This window comes from Pyxicephalus adspersus, chromosome 3, assembly GCF_032062135.1.
Source record: "Pyxicephalus adspersus chromosome 3, UCB_Pads_2.0, whole genome shotgun sequence".
NCBI lineage: Eukaryota > Metazoa > Chordata > Amphibia > Anura > Pyxicephalidae > Pyxicephalus > Pyxicephalus adspersus.
This window is the reverse complement of record NC_092860.1, coordinates 81,380,814-81,402,645: the sequence shown is the minus strand read 5'-3', so window position 1 is coordinate 81,402,645 and position 21,832 is coordinate 81,380,814. Positions and strand designations below refer to the sequence as shown.

General features: G+C 37.0%; 1 protein-coding gene across 2 annotated transcripts in view; it reads right to left on the bottom strand.

Moving 5' to 3' along the window:
* The window catches only part of LOC140326647 (signal-transducing adaptor protein 1-like), a 32,331-nt gene extending 17,228 nt beyond the window's left edge, over positions 1–15,103 (bottom strand). The window contains exons 1-2 of one of the 2 annotated variants that reach the window (XM_072405434.1): positions 14,870–15,103; positions 391–459 (exon numbers count right to left, since the gene is read on the bottom strand). In XM_072405434.1, coding sequence (XP_072261535.1) covers positions 391–459; positions 14,870–14,992 — 192 coding nt within the window. In that variant the 5' untranslated portion in view covers positions 14,993–15,103. The remainder of the gene's footprint in view (positions 1–390; positions 460–14,869) is intronic. The other variant, XM_072405435.1, reaches the window with a different exon arrangement.
* Positions 15,104–21,832: the final 6,729 nt, after the last annotated feature.

The following is a 21,832-nucleotide window of genomic DNA, read 5'->3' as shown; positions in this document are numbered from 1 at the left end:
CAGAGGTGGCTGCCTTGGACCCTTCAGCTTATATGTACTTTTCCCTCTTTGTACTTATTTTTTAAAATTTGGTGCATCAGAATGAAAGCCAGACAACCAATATTCTCAGTAGAATAACACCACCTTTTTTATGTGAGTTCCAAATATTCCAAATGATGTTAATTTCTACTATACAATCAAGAAAGCAGAGTACTTTTCACACCAGTACGTCCTGATAGAAGCCCAAGGTAGATGACCTTGTGACATAAATTGCTGGTAGTTTGTATTATTATTTTTGGCAGAAAATACTTTCCTTTACTTCATAACACTACTTGTGTAGAATATTTGTAGTACAAAAAGGAAATAAAGACAACTGTATGAGTAAAAAAGTAAACATAACCTATAATTTACCATTTCTTGTTTCTTATCATTGTATAGAAAAAGTTTTGTTCCTCGTAGCTCGGTCCAGTACTTTCCTTCCTGTGGGCAAAACAAATACTTAAATTATACAAAAAAGAAAAAAAGAAACGAGAATATGTTTGCACGCATTTAACATACATAAGGATATAACTGGGTAAATAGGGTGGACCCAGTGTCTGGCTTTTTTTTTTGTGCATATCCCTAAAGGTAACTTTTTATTATGAACTTTTGGACTTTTGAACATTTGTATAGGACTGTAATTTTTCAAAAATCGTATGTAGTTGACATGTTTGTTATAATTATTCTGTATTACATTACATGTATTCCCTCATTGGCTGTGTTTTCCCCAAAGAAGCAGAATATTTTAATCTGAGAAACGCGTTGGTAACACAATAATAAGCCATGTTAATTACTGAGACTATGAAACACAAAGAGCAAATAAAGAGAGCTAAATTACCCACAAAGGAAATGATCAATGCCAACCCTTGAAATAAACGTATCAAACTTAAACACTGAGACTAATAAAGGATTTTTCCATGATAGTGGATAATTTGTTGTATCTGTATCGGTGTATAAAAATTAAATTCTTATTGGTTTGTTAAAAATAAAAATTTCTGGTTTTAAATATCAGTTTAACATTAAAATTGTGAGAAAATTCCTGCTTTGGTTCTTTACTCACATAAAGAAGAATAAATCCCCCTCGTTTCCCTAATCTGGGTAAAAAAAAGTGACACCCTGTCCAAAATGGCATTTAGATAGGCATTAGCCTACAAAGTGGCTAGTCCCAATCTATTATTACCGGTAGTTAAAGAAAACCTTTGCTAAGAAAAATATGAAGCCTATTCTTAAGAGCTTGAATGTTAGGCTGGTCCTCATGCTTTAATACTGTAACTAATCTAAAACAAAATTACAGAGTGTTTATGACTGTAATCTGAATTTATCATATTGAGATGTGGATAGATTTACTATATTTAAAGAAATAATCAAGTCAGTACTTTTTTTGTTTAAAATACAGTAGTGACATATGCCCCTATCAAGTTTATTTTTTGCTTGTATTGTCCTGCTAGTGAAACTTGCCTTTATTTCATGTCATTGAGACCCAGAAGAAAAGACAATGTCCCCAAAAATGAAAGAAAATTCCATTATAAAGAGTTGTCACAACAACAGCGGTCTATTTTAGAGGATTTCCCCTTGCTATTTGCTTTGATGACAGCTCATAATTAGATTTCCCATTTCTGTGATAATGCATTTGTAAAGCATTTACAATTTTTTAAAAATGATTTTGTCCTTCTGATTGTATATAAAGGCCTGGAATTGTGATCAGATATACTAATGATTATTTGTACACACAACAAAATATTAGCGCTTTTGATGGATATTTACCTACAGATATGATCTAGCCACAACCAATTGAAACCCCTAAAATTGGTATCTTATGATTGGTTAGCTGATGAATTACCTTTGGATCCAATCTTTCTATTGGACTAGAAAGAAAAACCAAGTGTACTAGCCCTTGTAATGAACATGTATTTTTAGTTTTGAAAGCACCCTGTTATACTCACCTGTCTGTATTCCATCACAGGACACCAATGTTTTCTTCCCTTTTCTCTTCCCAGTTGAGATATTCGGCCATCATAATTGGTAGGGCCAGGATGACGCAACTCCTGCGCACACAGAGAAAGCCAGGATTGCTGGGCATCCGGGTATTACTGAGAAACCGGGTATCCCTGCAACCAATGCTAAGCTGCGAATGTGCAACACAGTGATTTTGACAGCTCCAGCAAGTGATCAAGAAGGACAAAAAAGGTTACAAGTGATATCGCCTGTCCCTTTCTGCAATGAAGCCCTGTCTGGTCACAAACTTTCAAGATGGAACTTTAGTTTTACAGTTTCTATACACTAACTTAAAACATACCTAAACTCAGAATTTTTACTTTACATAAAAGGGTTGACACCTCTTTTATTTAACCTCCTAAGCGGTAATCCCGAGTGTGACTTGGGGTGGATTTTAGTTGCAAAAAGGGGTAACCCCGAGTCACACTTTACTTTACCCTAAGAAACACTTACCTTTTTCCGTCTGGTCCCCGCAGGTCCTGGGGACACGTCTGATTCCTCCGATCTCCAGCCGCTAAATGCAGAGCCGTTATCTACGGGGTTTGCCTTGACGTCGGTGCGGCCGGTACTTAGTGGCGGGAAATTTAAAATCATTTTGTATTGGATTCAACACAAAAAAGCTGTATTGAGTCCAATACAAAGAAATATTCATATAATACACATATATTATACACTGGTAACTTAGTATAAGTCCTTAATCCGTTCCAGATCCTTGGATTTTTACCAAATTTACCAAAGTTTTCCCATAAGAAATAAAAGGAAAATGATTAATCCGTTCCCATTATATTATCATATTATTCCCATACTATTATAATATTGTTATTGGCATATTATACATTGATGGGGCTGTATAAAATAATTTAAACACTGTGTAATACTAAAATACATAAATACAAAAGCAATTAGATGGAATAAATGAACATGTAATCTCCCTTTACCTTGCTGAGAAGAGTGGAGTGTCTACTAGGATGGTGCTGAGAAGGGAGGAGGAGGAGATGTTATGTAATTCACAGAGAGTTATAGCGCGGGTTGTTCACTGAATGGTAGCAACTGGCGTACTGACCCTTGTGGGCAGTCGTGGCTTTGTCTCGAGAGAGGTAAGTAAGGGTAGCGCATGGTGGTATGACTCATTATGACCCATACAAGATCTAGCACAAAGGTTGTATACCAAGCAAAATTTTTTGTGTCCAAACAGGACTTTTTCCTATATACATATATATATATATATATTATGCTGTACAGTTATATTACATGTTAAACTATATTTTTTTTTATTTAAAAAAACATTTTTGATTTTTTTTTTAAAGTTTAATAATAAATTTAATAACTATTGGACATATTTTGGTGAGTTTTGCCTAAGAATTATACCCTAAAATGTAAAATAAATTTCCATGTAAAAAATATCTTTTTGCATGGAAATTTGGACAGAATCAGACCGCCAGGGGGGGTTAAAGTAAAAATTTTGTTTGTGTTTTTTTTAAGTGCAACACCCATTTTTTTTTAAATTTTCAGTCGCTTAGGTGATCAAGAATGAATAGGAGTGCACAGCTTCCCGGGATATCTACTTCACACATCCCGGGAGGCTCTTGGCTGCTCCTTCTGCACATGACCAAGCATCTCGGATATGTGCAGAAAGAGACTTTTCATCAGAGACTTTACCTCTGCACCAGGCTGAAAACAGATACCGGGACGACGCGGGGCCCGATTGAAGAAAACTTCCAATGGATAAACTGGTCTGAGGGATTAAAGTGTGAACTTTGAGTCTGTCACTTTCAGAATGAGCTGCAAACATGGAAAATAAATGGAACCCCAAAAGATTTTTTTATAATAAGCCTTTGAATTACCACTGATTTTACTACCAGTGTCTCCTAACATAACATTGGGGTCTATTTATAAAGCAGCAACTTTCTCTGATCCATTTAAGATGCATTGATTTCTCATGGCAGGAACTGATCACTGCATTATACAGAGAAACTATAATTTGTCAATGTTTATTATTATTCTTTACACCTTTACAGCATTTTAGGGTAACCAAATATTTTTCATGTAATTTTGTGTTGTCCCATCTTTGCCCCAATGCTGACACTTACTTATTACCATTTTATAATAAGCCTTGATCCACCAGAGGGATGCTTTCCACACAAATTAGCCCTGTGTGTGTCATAGAATATAACTTGTCACGTTCAGGCGTTTTCCAGCATACTTCAGCACTCACCAAAACTTGTGTGAACTTTCCCGCCTTAATATTACTAGAAAGGGGGCGTGGTCAGGAAAGACTGCGCAGCGGGCGGGAACACTTCAGAGTTGGTGGAGCCGAGAGAAGAATCTGCAGTGTGGGCGGAGCCTAGATACGTGCGCGAACTGTGTGGGCGGGAACATTGGTAAGTAGGCGGGACTTGTGTCAGAGACTGCACAGTGGGTGAGGACATCATTGCTCGGGTCACCTTGTTCTGGTGGCTGCTGGTGTTTATTTGTGGGTTTGTAGTGAAGTTGCTAAGTATAGGGGAGGGCGGAGCTATCACCCGGCAAAAACCATTACTATACTTGGAAGCAGTGAGGTAATGGTGACGTTTCAGATGTTCTGTGTGGAGTTTAATAATTTAATGGTACTTGGGGCTTATGACGTGATAAGTGCGAGTTCATTAGTAAGGCAGAGATAACCTATCACATTGTGTGTGGAGGAAATGATTTGTCCTAGGTGCCCACCGTGAGTCACGTGGGTCTTGTCATTAAATCAGCAGGAAGCCCATAGGAGCAGGCCTTAGAGGGTTTCCCTATCATAGCAACTTAAAGTGTGACTCTGGAAATGTAACCAACCTTTATCTACCTCCTAAATGCCCCTCCTCCCCCTGGTATTATGAGTGTGTCTAGGGTCAGCCACTCTTCCTGAGGTGCTGGGAGCTCAGTATGTGTGTAGAGGCGCCCCCTAGGGGATACAAGCAGAATGCCACCACAGCAATGCGGGTGATGGAGGAAGCTGCAACTACATTGTGGTAGGGAAAAGGAAACTAAAAAAAAAATATTGCAATTCTACATTATATGTGTGTTGTACAGTGTGGGGTGATCCCTGGATTAACACAGACATCTGCAAAAGCTGGTGAACACAGGGACAATGCCACTCCTTCAGCAGATAATTAGGATGGTGAGTATTTGCTGCAGGGCTGGCTACATGAAAGTAAAGCTGGTGCTCAGTCTTGTTTGGACAAAGCATGGGCTAACTTTAAAGCCCAAGTCTAGTAGTGAAAAAGTTAGGACCTCTGGTAATCTTTTATTGCTGACTACGTCCCCCATTTGTTTGACTTCTCACTATTTGCTCTTTGGTGGGTTTCATGGAAGTAACAGAATAAAAATGAAAATCAGCAATCTAAACACATTTCTAGTACAGGTAGTCCCCAGGTTACATACGAGATAGGGACTGTAGGTTTGTTCTTAAGTTGAATTTGTATGTAAGTCGGAACAGGTACATTAGTTTAATAAATGCAATTAGGACAGATGTTTGTCTGATTGTATTATTAGGCAGCGTGGTGTCAGTTACTGTATAAAATCCTCACTGTGAGCTAATCACAAACAAAGCAAAAAAAAAAAAACATTATGGAGCCTAGACATTCATTAACTTCTGGAGCAAGCTGTGCATTTATATGCAAAAAGAAACAACTGCAGAGTTTGTCTTGGTCATTAAAGAGTTAGAAGAGCTTGCAGAAGAGCTCAGTCTCAGCTGTGTTTACTAAAAGATTTCTTCTGCAAGTCGTGCAAACCACCCCCCTCCGCCACCTCAAGCCTCCGTCCTGCACACAAGCAAGCAGGGAAGCCACGTTCGTATCTAGGAGTCGTCCGTATGTCGGATGTCCTTAACTCAAGGTATACCTTTACATTGAGATAGATTTACATGATTTCACACTGCAGGTGCGAGATCAGGTGACGTAGCCCGCTGTAAGAGGAAAAAAAAAAGAGTACCAATCTCACTGCACATGCGTGGAGTCAGCATCTCTTTCCCCTCAGTGAAGGAAAATGCCCCTTCTGCACATACCTGAGATCAGGCATGGGCAGAAGATGCAGCCAGGAGCCCCCCAGGATGCGTGATGTAGGTATCCCGGGGGACTCTTTGCTCCTGTTCAGTCTTGATCACCGCGCTGCGCATGTGGCCTGTAGCAGCTCGGAATTGGTGCCATTTGCAAAAGAACCTTAATGTATTTTTAATGACATACTTTAATGCATTCTGTAATCTTTGATTTACATGTACATCTCACATTTTTTTTTCTAAAGACCCTGCAAGCACAGAAAAATACCTGTTGATGTTCCACAAATGCTCTTAGGCCCTGTTGTGGGCTGACAACGCTCAGGATTTGTGAAGACTTAAAATGCCAAAATACTCAACCACCCCACTTTCAGAGTCTTTAGACCAAACAACATGGCTGATTCCGATTCATGTGAGGGGGGCTTTCCTGTAGTCTCCTTTGTTGGCCATGAACAGTGCTGAAACTTGATCAACCCAAACAAATCATCTTTGGCTAGTGTGGTAGTGATTCCATAAAGACGTCCACGCGTTTTGCAAATTTATTACCCTGACCCACACTCGGGAACACCGCTAAGGAGGCTAGCAAATCCCACCCAAATGTACTCTTTGTCCATTCTATGTACAACCAAAATAGAGGAATAAACTTTTAAAATATATAGCTGGGGCACAATTGCATTGTGTACATGGAGGGACTGTTTAAATATTTATAGAAAAAAGATGGGGGTTCAGTTGGCTGATGAATTAATTATGTATTTATGTTGAAGTATTTCATATATAATTACAAAGAAGTAGAGTCACAAAGTTGAGATATTCATGCTATACAATACCTCTGTATATACAGTACTTACATGTTTATGTATTATACCTCAAGCAGTAAAACTTGTAGTAGAGGATCGTAAAGGGACTGTAACATACACACTGGATGAAACTTAAAATGGAATGCGGTGTGACCAGAGACATGTTAACAAAAACTCTTCACCCTTTCGCTGTCAGTTTTTTTTTACCAATATGAGTAAATGGTAATTTTGTAAACGAAAACACACTTCAAACTCCAGAACTTTTTTTTCAGAGGATTTATGGAATCAGATGATGGTACTGTATATGCAAAAAAAGGTTTTGCAAGCTCATTCTTTTATTCAGGAGTAGCAGCCATTGTTAGGTCTGAACTGCTGATGAATGTACATAGGTATCAGCCAAAATGTTTAAACACAGCTAACCCTGCCCAGCTGGAGGTTAACATGCGTCTTTATTACAAGCCTGACCTGAGCATTGTCAGCCAATGTCATGGCTGCCCAGGGATGCTAGAAAGATTGCTCAGAATAAATACCGTAGTTTCTAAAAGCACTGCTGGAACAAACAGAATGATAAGCCTTCCGGCACTAATGGTAACAGCAAAGTACATTGCACTAGGAGGTGTGCACCTAACTTGAATTTTAAACCATAAGTTCCTCATTCTTAAATTATTCGTGTGTATCAAATGATGCTGTCAGTACTATTTTAGTTCTAACATTGTTCACTGAATTATATAAAAGCATGTACTGCACATTTCACCTTTCTGTGAATCCTTTCAGTAGAATATTAAAGCTGGTTGTCATACTTGATATTTTTAGGTGTATAGACTGTTACTAGTCACATTAGGTTATATAAATATCATTGATAAAGATAAATATTTGATTTTTTAAACCATTCATTTTTATATATATTATTATATAAGTATTGTTTTCCCATACTTCATTATTTTGTGTTCTAATATTGTACTTTTCAGCTGCAGCAAAAAGTTTTTATTTTTGTAGAGTGGGTAAGGGCTACAATGGCAGTCAGGTTTTTAATGCAGTCTTTTTAACTTTACATGTTGTCCTTTTTATGGGTATACCTGGGACAGGGTGTAAATAACAAAGGCTGTATCCCTTCATTCTCGTCCAGTACAGTGTGAGGTTTTGCTTTTGTGTGGCATATAGTGCTGCTTTTCTAAAGTGGAGTTTTCTATGTTTTAGAGTGAATATACGTGATTTGAGCCACAGTCTTTACCAAAGGTGAGTAGAAAGGAAGAGTTGGGGAAAGAAATAAGTGAATGAATGCAGAATTTAAATTTTGTACAAAATGCAGATTTGCCTGATTGGCAAAGGCATTGCCCTGTTCTCTTAAAAACCAGCTTGCACTTAGCTTATACATTGACTAATTTGAAAAAACTTCACAGAAAATCTGATCATTTAAACTGCTGAGGCTGGCTGAATAATTATTTAATGGCTGCTGTGGAACCTCCAGTTGACTATTAGTTAATGCAGGACACAATAATGGTGTAATGATCATTGGGAAAAACCACAGCAACCAGTGTGGCTCACATCATTTACTCACCCACAGAAGGGTGGAATAGAAGTTGTGCCGGGAGCTCTGCTACAAATCGCATTTTTTCTGAAACTAAGCATAAGGATGTTTTATTAAAGAGGTAATTTATTTATCTTCCTGTCATCATTGTGGGGTAGTGGACATGTGCTATCTCTTTTCTGGCTTCAAGCTGCAAATTATTGCATGGTGGAGCAGGGAGATTATAATTCCTCTAAAAGGCCAGGGAATAGTAAAATTAATTTACATATACCTGTAACCATGCATGGTGATTAGCTAAAATTGTATTGCAATTCCAATATCCAGTGTATAGTTCATTAAAGCAACGTTGGGTGCCTTTTGTTTAGTAAACCTAAAAACAACAATTTAGTATAATGCAGCTTACCCAGCCATAAGATGTGTTAGTTGCACTATTTTCTATTTTTTAATCTCTTTTTTTCTCCTATCTTTACTGTAGTACTGTAAATAATGTTCTTTCTTTATCCCTCAACTGGGAACCATGGTTGCCACCCAGGCTGGACCTCAAACACATTTGCCTTTGTTCTTCTCCATTATATAGGGGATAAAGGGATTAGTAGTTCACATAAGAGTAAGGTAAGGCTTTTTTTCTTGCTTTCTGTTCAGCTCCCTGGAAGTGACCAGGACCTTGCTTTTGTAGCAAGATCAAATACTTCATGATCCCATGACTAAAAATACCAGTGGACAAGGAATTTTTGTCTTGACCAGCCAATATTCTGAGCTACAAGCTAGCAGGTAAAAAACCAGCACCAGCAGCAAATGATTGTAACTGTGCCATCTAAGGACTGTTAACCCCCCTAGCGTTCTAATTCTGTCATTTTTTGATGCAAAAAGTGATCCTATTTTTTTTGCGTAGAAATTTTTGTTTATATTGTGGGCCTGTAATTCTTAGGATTAACTCCCGGGTATAATTATTATATTTATTTATTATATTAGAATCATAATTTATAAAATAATACATAATTATAAATCATTATTATAAAAAATAATGAAATATTAGCCCAAAACAATGTAATTTATCAAAAAAAAAAATTTTATCAAAAATTTCCTTCTGAAATTTTCCAAACAAGGGTGCAATATTATTGATTATTAATAATATAAATTATATGCAGATTTTAGAAAAAAAAATTTACTTCAATTCAGGAAGTGATTAAAAAGTCATTAAAAGGTTAGATCAAGGTCAGGGCTAATAGCGTGCAAAATGTAAATCAGGGCACTGGGCAATGATGCTTGGTGCACTACAATATGTATTTATACTTTTATTATATGTTTTGATGTGTTTTTACTTTAAAAAAAAAATTTAAAAGCAGATTACATAGTAATCTGCTTTTAAATTTCCCGCCCCCAGAATCCATCACTCCACCGCATCATCCGGAAGATGTCACACATCTTGCCGGGTGATGCGGTGGGGATGTCCCCGCCCTACTTCATTCCCCTGCTCGCATCTCCCGGAGGCTGATCTCCGGGTGATGCGAGCAGGACAGTGAGCAGCGGGGACATCATCCACTACTCCCGGAGACTGATCAGCCTCCGGGAGTAGGGGATATCCCCGCTGCTCACTCTCCTGCTCGTATCTCCTGGAGGCTGATCTCCGGGTGCGGCGAGCAGGAGAGTGAGCAGCGGGGACATCCCCTACTCCCGGAGGCTGATCAGTCTCCGGGAGTAGTGGATGATGTCCCCGCTGCTCACTGTCCTGCTCGCATCACCCGGAGATCAGCCTCCGGGAGATGCGAGCAGGAGTAGATCCAGGGGGTGCTGCCAGCGGGAAATCTCCGCTGGCATCACCCTCTGGATTTACCATTGGTGATCTCATCTGCATTTAGATGCGATGCACCAAGCAGAAATCCTGCTTGGTGCATCGCATCTAACTGCAGATGCGTGCAGCGGGGTGGCGGGGACCCCCGGGCAGGCTTTAAAAGCAGATTACTCCGTAATCTGCTTTTAAATTTCCCGCCCGGCCACGCCCCCCGACGGAGAAGTGCCCCGCCATCGCATCCTGCGATCGCCGCTGGACCGCGGGGATCAGGTAAGGGGGACCCCCAAAGGTACCCCGAGTGTGACTCGGGATTACCGCTTTTTGCAATTTTTCCGGCCCCGAGTCACACTCGGGAACACCCCATAGCTTCAATATGTTATATCTGTGTTTTTGGCATTAGTTATTCTTAAAAAATAAATGATCTGTGCTCACTTGTAATTTAAAGATATAATTATGGAAGTCTATCTTTCCTGGAAGATTAGTACAATAAAGTCTTGGTGATTTCATGGGTTGTAATTTTTTCCTGATAAGGCAGAGAAGAATGGAGATAACCTAATCATTTCTGTGGGAAATCACCTGACGTGAACTGAATTGAGGATGTAAACCAATGTTTAATAGAATGCCTTTCAAAGGTCTGATTGCTGTTTAATGAACAGATCCTTTGTTTATGGCCATCTTTAGCAGTCCTTCCTGTAAAGAAATTATTCACCATGCAGTCTGTTGTTGTATAGTGCTTGTCTTTGTTTACTGCTTAATATTTGTTTGACCAGGCTGGTTCCTTGTTATGAGTAAAGCGGAATGCAGTTGCTAGATCATAAGCTATTGAGCAAGTAATCCTATGGCATCAGTAGGTGTATTCCTCTACTCTGTCATGGCAATGGATTCCATTCAGTTTGTTTTGCTTCTTAAAGCAAATATTTGAAAGTGTAAATGTATTCTCAACCCATGCTATAGACTAGTTGGATGAATAGTAAGTTTTATGCCTTCAATCTCAGGCTTTATGAAACCTTTAAAATTTTCTTGAAACAAACTAACCGATATTTTGTCACAAAGAAAGTCTTCTGAATGTATGGTCTTAAAAAAGTTTTCAATGTTTTTATGAGTTTCATTGTATTTTATAGGTTGTGGTTTCCAATTTATTGTATCAATGATTGAAGTTAGCTGTTCTAATTATCCTTTCCAAGTTTAGTCAGCAGAAAAATTGTGATAAGGTTAAAATTCATTTTATTTGGGATAAATAATTAGTAAAATACACTTGGTCATAATGAAGCATCCATTGGTTTCTGTGGAGTTGGTATTTCCAGAGGGTGGTGTAAAATTCCAATGCAAGCAGTCAGTCATTGACTGTATGCTGGAGCAGAGGAAAGAAGTTCTGAGTAAACTAGTCACATCCCAGTTGCATCGGACATGTTTCATTCATGTAACTGTGGTCAAGGCTGGAGGCTCACAAGGACCCCAATAACATGTTAATTAGTATGTTTATAATGTATGTATTTGGTTAAATGTTTTTATTACATTTGTTTATTTCATTTCTTTTTTTATAACAAGCAAGACTATTAAAAAAGCTGATCACTTTTGGGTCACAACGGTGCTCTGTCCCCCTAACTGGCTATCCTGAACTCTTTAAAGTTAACCTGAGGATTCAGTCCCCTGCCTCAGTAACACTCAGGTTACAGATCCAAAGACTGTTTTGGCATTAAATTCCAGGCCTATGTAATGCATAGGGTTCAATTCTCGCTAATTTGAGAACTGCCAATCTCTCACCTTTACAAATAGGATAATCCAAGATAACAAACTGTATTGTGGAGATTTCCTGCACTGAATTGAATTCCCTTTTCTACAAATCTTTAAACACAAGTCTTAATTTTACTTTCGAATTGCTTCCAGATACAAATGAATCATCCACACTAACTAAGGCTAACTCCTAAAGACTAACAATAAGGCTAACTCTTAAAGTTCTTCACATTTATTCAGTTTCTATTCACTTCTTATGTGGGTTGAATTCCAAAGAGATTAATACCGGTAAACATGGTACACCGGTAGGGGGGCTGTCTAAATGTATCTACCAATATCCTTGACTGGCTTCTATAATACTGATGTGTTTTGCATCAGCCATATTGCTTTTTTCTACCAGTTAGACATTTGATAGTTGCAGACCTATCCATCTAGACATATTTATTTACCACAAATTGTTGAAACAGTTTATACTTTTTTTGTGTTGTCTATCTGGTAGGCTTGCTGGATGTTTTTGTTTGTTTGTTTTTTTTTGTTTTGCAAACTGCCCATGTGCACCTACAATTGTTTTGGAAAAAAAACATTCAAATGACAAATAAGAAGAACAGTAGCAATTCTTCACCTCAAGGGTATCAATCCAACAACCAAACATTCACCATATTTCTAAGAAGCTCTCTAGTTATCATTGATGATACTTTAGACAACAGTGTATTCTCTATTCCCGAAACACTTCTAAATACTGTAGTCAAACTTCTGATGGCAAGAAACCAGTGAAATTCCTATGCCTCTGTTTGCCTTGAGCGCATTTCCTATGATAGTTTGTGTCAAGCCACAATAATTCCATAAAATGGTTGACACAAATGATTTCATGTGTTTGTGTACCTTGTGTCACCATGATCATCGTATTGTGACCACCACTCCTATACTACAGGAGCTATTACTGCATCCATACATATTTTTGAAAACATGCTTCTATGAAGTGCAGATAATATTTTTACTGTGATACAAGGATGTGCAACCTTGGCTATAGGTAACATGCATTCATAATTGTCTGGGTAATCTAAGTGCAAAATACAGAGATACACAAGTAGATAATTCTGGTAAATAGTTGGTTTCTTGCTGCTTGCTGCTGCAAGGTAAATGCATTACCTTATGGCTCTGTTTCCTGGCTTGTACATTTTAAGGACTTAAATTTTCTTTTCCTAATATTTTTTAATATTATTATTGTTATTATTATTATTAATAAGAAGGATCTCACAATGTGTCACCTCACACAACAACAAACATTATTTATATACTGAGAAATGTATTATCCTGTGATATGTGCCTTTAGTTGTTATATTTTTTGAGTGCATTCCCTCAGAAAACCTATAAATTGTTACAACTTAAGTCACAACTTAAATTCTGAGAATCTTCTTGTTTACATATCTAGATCAGTACAGATCCCTCTGTACTTCTATGCCATGGTTGTGTTCCTACCTTCCACCACTCCTAGTCTTTCACAAAACAGCCCTGGGCTTAGTTTTTTTAAATGGTGAGGAGGGCAGGTTAATGGGGGCACAACTGCTTTGTTGTGTGTATAAGATCTGCAGGAGATTATTTACTAATACCTAATGATTATTTAAAGATTGGCACCGCGTGTGCAGCAGAACAGAATAAATGGCACTTCAGTGTTCTCCCTAGCCTCTTTTAGCTGGGCGCACCACCCAGCTGTTTTTTGGTGGTTTACTGAGTTTGTCAAGTTTGGTCAAATCACAGGGCACTAAACAGAGCATAACGCAAAGATGATGGGCAAATGAGACTATGGGTGGCATTAGAAAGATGGATTAAAGTATAGTGGCTCGGTAGAAAGCTGACAGAATTATAAGGGTTACAGGATTTCTATGGCAACAGCAATTGTGGACATTTAATCTGTTATTGGTTGCCCTGCTCAATTTTTGACTACCCACCCACAGTTTCTTGCCAGCCAGCTTAAAAAAAATGCTGGGGAGGACATTACAATATGTAATATTTGCGGTGAGCTAATGTTTGCATTACCATAACTTACCCTTGGTAATGGCTTTCTGTACTCATTCTTAAACTCTATGTGTACAATCTACAACTCATAGGGCCTGATTTATCAAAGCTCTCCAGGACTGGAGAAGATAGACTATCATAGGTGAAACCTGGAATGGATCTGGTCTAGGATTAAAAACATTTGCTAAATTTTAACAAATGATTTTAAGAAATACATTCTGGGTTTGCTGGATCACCCAGGTTCACCTTTGATAGTCTATTTTCTCCAGTCTTGGAGAGCTCCCATAAATCAGACCCAATGTCTGCTCCTTGTACAAAATACCTATTGTATGATTACGAATAATATGAATAGCAAGTTTTTAATCTAGAGTTATCTAAGGAGTAATCACTTGCATTGCGATTGGTTTCTGCAAGTGTAAAATTCTAAACACCCGCCTTGGTGTTCTATAGCCTTTATTTGATTGACACTGATTTCCCCAAGGCTAGATTGTTGGCATTACGATTTAGCAAGTGTGCATAGCTCATAAAAAAAAAATCCACTTTTTCTGAAATTTGTATTTTGGAGGGTGAGGTAAGGCAGTGTGATATCTTGTCCCTTTTAATTTAGCTTCACAGGTAAAACTAAAACCAAATTGTATAATGGTATGTTATTATAAAAAAAAATATTACATTTTATTATTGGTATTATCTGATTGTAGTTATCTTAACTTTTCATACCTTAATGTCTTCCGATTTTCAAATATAGATTTGGGTGTACAGACCTTTAGTGATGTATGTATTTCTAATGTTTAATAATACTTTCCCTGTTGGATAATCACATAAAATGACAACTGTATAGCAAAAATAACAAATAAGCCAAGTTTTAAATAACCAGTCAAGCTTTATATAATTATCTTCCCTTTTATGCATTCCTGCTCACAGATTAAAAAAAAATCACATGCGCCACACAAAGAGATTCTTAATAATGACCTTACCTTATTTCTAGGTCGTTCAATCCACAAAAACCCCTCATAATATAAAGGTAGCGAGGTTAGCGTAGATCTTCTTTGATATATCCTCCTAGGTGCTGGTTCGTTTGTAGCCATATTCATACTCATACTTTGTGTTAAATCCACGTATCCCTTAAGCTTGTATTCCTCTTTGTGTATAGAAGTACAATACACTGTCTGTAGAAGGAAGTTGGAACATAAAAAAGTTGTGCAGATTGTTTGTGCTGTTGTCCAGCCCAACCCATCTCTGCAGGGAGGAGGAGAGAAAGGTATAAGATTAAAGGCCAGTTCTATGTCCAAATTCCATCAGTCATGAAAAAAATGCAAATTTTACTGGTTTCAGAAATAAGTCTTTCCAGGAACAAATAAGGTGAAATAAAGTACAGCATTAGGCAACAGGGTTTTGTGGCAATAACTGCTGGAATACATGCAGTGACAGACAATTTAATACTTGTCAAAATTCTTTGTTACCTGCATCCACATGCAGCACCTGTTTTTCTGCTGACCCAAGGTGCCATGACTATGCACAATAAGCATGTAACATGTAACATGGCAGTGCTGTCACACATGTGCTGTAAAATCCCATCGATTAGGTAAAACATGTGCAGTAGTGTTTTTTTGACAAATAGATGCAGTTTGAGCATGTATGAAAATTGGATTTATTAATAATGTCTCCACACAGGCTTAGTAGCAGTTTGGGACAATAGGAATCAGATTCTTGATCAAATGGCACCACTACCAAACTGCATTTGCTGCCATGGTTATCCAGTCCAGGGTCTCCAGGATAGAAATATGTTTAGCAGTGCAGTATATATGCAGTGGGTATATGGCAGTGCACACAACAGAAACAAATCAAACAGCCAGGCATAGCCATAAGGTTTTAAACAACATACTGGACAGGGTCAAGATATGTATCAACTAGATTGATATGAGGAAAAGTGACTGTATCAATGTGACGCAAATATTAAAAAATAGAATCCATGCCCCCCGCAATGCTTCTATGGCATAACACTCTATATTAAAAGGGAGAGAGAAGGTCAGTCCGTTCTTTTTCTGTTGTGAAACAATCTGCTGATATTGTTACAAATGTTAGTATTGTTAACGGCTGTAGGTATTGAATTCTTACAACCAGTGTTTAGTCACATTGGGGAATTTTCAGGGAAAATGTTATTCAAAGTGGTAACACTGGTTTGCACAGTTTACTAAAGAAATAATGTTGTAGTGAAACCTGATCATATTAGCTGATGCACACACCAAAAATGTAGTTGATTGTAGGTGAAAGTTACTTTCTAGCATTACCAGTCTTGAAAACTTTACCTGTAAAAATGATTGCAAGCTACAAGATATAGTGCTGCCCTGTTGGAAGTGAGAGGTTGTAAGATGAGACATTTATCTATAATACATCTTAGTTTCCTGAATCTACTATTCCTCTACATAACAGCTTGTTGCTTTCTGTGTGCCACTGTGTACAAGCTCATATAATAAAGCCTCCAGTAGTCTGTGTATATGAATCAAATAATGAAAGTTCTCTTGGCATATGTGCCATGTGGGTTTAGTGGTTATGTGCAGTGGAAGATTGCTAGTCAGTACACTGGAAATCCAAGAGAAGAAAGTCTAGAAGGAACGATATATATTTCTATAGCAACCCATGGTTTAAAAGGTTTAAAAGGTGAATGACAACACCAAGTCATTACACTGAGTTTATGAAAGGCTTTATAAGAATATCTGAAAGTCCTGGGCCCTCACACTGTTTAGGTAAACAAAGTGTACATCTATGGTTTAGATGAAGGAATACACCTAAAGAAGGTAGAGTGGAGCAAGCAAAAAAAAAATGCTGTACATATATGAAAAGTGTTTTGGATAAGTAAAGGAGCCTAGGTATGTTCATTTGTAGTACACTGCTGCCACCTGACCAAGTGAAAGTACCAGATTTTTTGGAGCAACCAGAGACTCACTTGGGAGTAAGAGAGGTTTTGGAGAAATGAATTCTAAAGCTAAAGTATAAACCATATCAATTTGGAAAGAAACATGGGTATTGCAACTTAGTTAGGGAGAATAATAGATCTTCCATATGTACTGCTACCCTGTGGGACATACCACCAATTAGTATGTCGCTAATATTCAGTTGCTTGTGGATAATGCCTGGAAAATGCTCAAAGGTAAGAAGAAACATCGGAGCAGTCCTACCTTGTACCATTCCATATAGGAAAGGAGGAAGAGACCTGCCTATTTTAACCTAACCCCTGGCACAGAGAAGGAGTAAATAGATTATATCCACAAAAGCATCACTAAGACCAATGTCCTAAAGGATGGCTTCCATAAAATGCCAACTGACCTAGTCACTTTAATGGAACCCATAGATTTAAGTTTAAGAGATAGAGAATCACAATTATCTACACTTTTCATGTAAATGATGTTATCCCTTTCAAAAAAAAAAAAAAAAAGTTTGGTTTAAATTTGTAATTTTATGTAGGTGAGGAAGAATACGATTGACCAAAATTTTTGTGAATAGTTTCATCTTGATTGAAAAGGGAAATAGGATAGAACATGGAACACTTCACGGGGTAGTTTCTTGCCTTTAAAAGACAGGACATATAGACAGGACATAGGACATTCTTGCCATTAAAAGACAGGACATAGGACATTCTTGCCTTTAAAAGACAGGACAAAAGAATCAAGAATTGAGATAAGAAGTGAGTAAATTTAAAAACTGACACTAGGTAGGGCATTAAATTAGCAGAAAATTCCTTTTAGTATGATAAAGTGAAACTATCAAGCCCTGAGGCAAAGACGGCTAGTGACAAAAAAATGAAAGGAGAAATGACAGAAATGCTTTGTTTCTCACACGTACAGCTCTGCCTCTCCCTGATTGCTTTTAGTACTAAAAAAAAGTTACATTTTCACATTCCCCTGGACAAATTCCTAAGTGAAGATCCATTCAGATCAGTCAAATGTCGAGGTTCATTTACACTTCAGCAGACTGTAACAAAAATATTATATCACCCAGTACTAACTCTGACCTAGAAGGTGTGCTATGTATAAAGGGTTCTTAAGTTATTGAGATCTCCAAATATCTATTAAGACCAGTCACCTAGAAGAATTGCAGATAAATGTATATTTGCAGTCCAAAAAAGTCCCAAGTGTTTAAGAAGCACAGCTGCAATGGTATACACATCATTTGTAATGCAGGGCACATTACCCATCACACAAGACATAAATATATATTGACCTGCCTCATTCATTTTGGTTTGCCCGACATATGATCGGTAGATTTTTGTGTATGAGAATGCCAATGAGAATCACCTCTAGCACAGAAAGTGTTGAACGAGTGTGTAGATACATTTATATTGTGATTCGTGACAGAGATCTGTGGTCAGTTTCGTTAAGTGTGTTTTTTTTTTAAAGCACAGAGAATGAATGTTAGTAGTTGTATTTTAGCCTTTGACATAGTCCCAGGAAGCAGACAGGAGTGTAAATCTGAAAAGGACTGAATAGAAAAACGTGATGACAAAAGTCAACCTGAAAAAATATTAACCGGATGATACCCTACCCTACTGGTCTCCCAAGCTTGAAAATGTAACCCTGGATCTTAGGGGGGTGAGGTATTGGTCCACATAGGCAATATGATAGCCTTGTGCCATTTGCAAGGATAGATTACTATTTATGTAAATATGGATGTAATAATAAGTCTATTTTGATACATGCTGCAGGTTTTTTTCAAAGCGGAGCCTGCATTGGTGAAAAAAAAGCATTTTTTACCTTGGGCACATGTTTTAACTTGGAAAGCAATAATATAGAAGTGTGGAGTAGGGGATTTGTGGATTCCTCAATTTGTGTTTAACACCTAGAAACGTTGCTCTTTTATTTTTGCACTGTATAGGAAAACTGTAGAAAGATGGAAACCCCAGATTTGTTATTAGTAAAATCTAAATCATCTTATGCCAATCATAATTTGATATCTCTTTCTCTGTAGATTTGGAGCTTATTCTTCTTTGACAAGGTGGCATGCTTTGTGCCTGAGGAAATAAAGGTTTATCTTCTTCATAAGGCTTCTTTACAGTAAGCGCTGTTACAATGTTTCATACACTTGCATCAAAGAAAGTTCTAGCCAACTCTAGAATGCTTCAAAAATAGTTTGTATACATTTCAAAGTGAAGAACATAAAACTGGATTTTAAGATGCAAGAAGGAAGCACCTAAATCTGCTAGGAGGACATCAATGAAGTTGATAAGGATTTATTTTTCAATTTTAAATTACAATTTTTTTTATTACATTTTTGATCTACTGGTTTGGGTCCTCTTTAATGTTAATGTAATATTATTTCTGTTGTCCACAACAGGGCTGTGGAGTTGGTAGATAAATTTGGTACCCCCGACTCCGACTCCTCTGTATTTGCAGGGTTTCTCATTTTATCTTCACACTTTTGCATTCAAACTTCACAAAAAAAAAATTAGACAACCTAATTATTCATAAATCAATAAATTTATTATAAAATTAAATATAACACAATATTTTTACCATAAAAGTTTTTCTCAAGAAACATTAATAAAAATATATGAAAATAAATTGTTGACTTGTCATGTATTATGTTTTTTACTTTATATAATTTTAAAATTAAATATCTTTATTTCAGGGATATAAACTAAGTTTTAGGATAACAATATTAGTCCAATTTTTAACTTCAAAGTTAATAGCTTTATATTTAGTATTGCACTTACCCTTATGGTTAGAGAATTAAGTAATGCAGAACGTCAAAGACTGGTAGACAGGTATCTGAATGGAAGTAATGCCTCCCAGATAGCAATGGTTTTGGGTTGTAATTGTACAACCATAAACAAAGCTATTAAGGCCTATGAATCATCTGGTAGAGTGGAAAAATTACCAAGAGGAGGTCTAAGAGATTCAAAGTTGGATGAAGCCCATAAGGAGGAGTTACGCAAGTTAATGTTTGTAGATTGCCGAATAAGCCTCAGGGAAATGAAGGATCAATTATTTGTCAAATTTGGAATTAATGTATCTATTTCAACATAAGATAGATCCATTGATAAATTCCAATGGTCATTAAAAGAACTTCTTTATTTCCTGCAAGGCGCAATGATTCCCACTCTCTTCAAGAAAGGCTTAGCCATGCTAACAAAATCCTTGATCTCATTGCTAAGGAAGATGAAAATACCATCTACTTTCTTGATGAAGTAGGTTTTAACATCTCAATGAGAACCAAAAGGGGAAGATCTCCTATTGGGCAAAGGGCGGTGCATGTTGTGGCTGGAGTGTGTTCCAGAAATTATTCAATTTGTTGTGAGGAATAAAAATGGGATCTTCCACTTTAAGTCACATTGCATGAGCATTTAATCAAGAAGCAATCCTTAATTTTATTGATGAGTGTTTTTAGTGAAAAGAGTGTTCAGCATGCCATCCCAATTATTGATAATGTCTCCTTTTTTAAAACTAGCCAGGTAAAGAGCTTGGTTGAAAGTAAGGGACACCAACTCTTATTTTTACCACCATACTCTGCATTTCTTATTCCTGTTGAGAACATGTTCTTTAAATGGAAAGAAGTAGTAAGAATAAATAGGCTTATTAATTTGGGTGCTTTATTAGAAAGCATCAATATTGTATGTTTAACAATAAGCGAGCAGGATCGCTCAGATTATTATACAAAAATGTTTAGCTTTTTGCCTGAATACCTAAGAGGTATAAATGCATTAATGAGCATTTTTTGTGAAGTTTGAAGTATGTAGTTTCAATGCAAAAATGTGAAGGTAAAATCAGAAACCCTGTAATATGCTAATGTATTTTCCATGTTGATTGAAGAAAGGCAAAATACATGCCATTTAACCACAGAACTACTGGCTAGGAAGCTGACACTCTACTGTATTGGCCAGTTTAAACAAAAGACAAAAAAAATAAAACAATAAGGTTTTATTTATTGTTTTTATTAAGTGGCTATAAAGTAGTAGCATAGCATGCATAAAAATCAGGAACAGGAACTTTACCATTTTAAAAACATGAACCACATTCTTTGGTAGTTTTAAAACAAAAACAAAGCTTAACTACATGAACAAAAACAAAAACTGGAAAACCTAAAACAGTATATATATTAAAATTGGAATATAGCTGTAGAGTAGAATAACTGTTAAATGCAATCCAAAACTAACTCAATGTAGTGTTGTTCTAAGAAACAGAATTGCTTCTGCCAGATCCTCCTTCATAGAAGCTCTTAAATCTGACTTGATTATTTTTAGAGCTGAAAATAGTCTTTCAACACTGACTTGGGTGGGTGGCATTGCTGTTATGGTTCTAGCCACATCACTAATAATCTCAGGATAAACAAGGATGGCTTCTTCTACAGTCAGTTTCGATGAGTGATCATATTTTTCTACTTCTTTTCTTTAAAAAAAACTCCTGCTGCAATCTCTTTATATGGACATTTTCTGGTTGTTTATCTTTCGCACATATGCAGCGTCACTTTACTGTTGAAAGTTCCATTTTGTCCAAGTAGGAATCAAAGTCTAATTCTTCATTTAAAGAGAATGATCTTGAGTTACCAGTGCGTATAGCTTTGTCCAGTGGTGAAGTTTCAGATAGTAATCCCTTCATGTGAACTGCTACATCATAGAGGGCTCTTTTTACAGTATCAGTCTGGTCATCGCTCAACAAAATTCGCCTCATTGGATCACAAACAAATAGCAGCTAACAAGATTTGGTTATCCTGTAAGAGATTCTCTCTTGAAGATACAATGCCATCACTTTCTCCAATACTTGCACATAACTGTCTTCCTTTAATATCTGTTTATCACTTTCTTCATCCTATTCATTTTCACAATTGTGATCAACAGATTAGAAGCATTATCTGTCACAATACATAGAATCTGTTCCTTTTTCATTTCAAAATCTTCGAGAACATCCTCCACTAACTTCTGAAGCTAGTCACTGGTGTGATGTGCC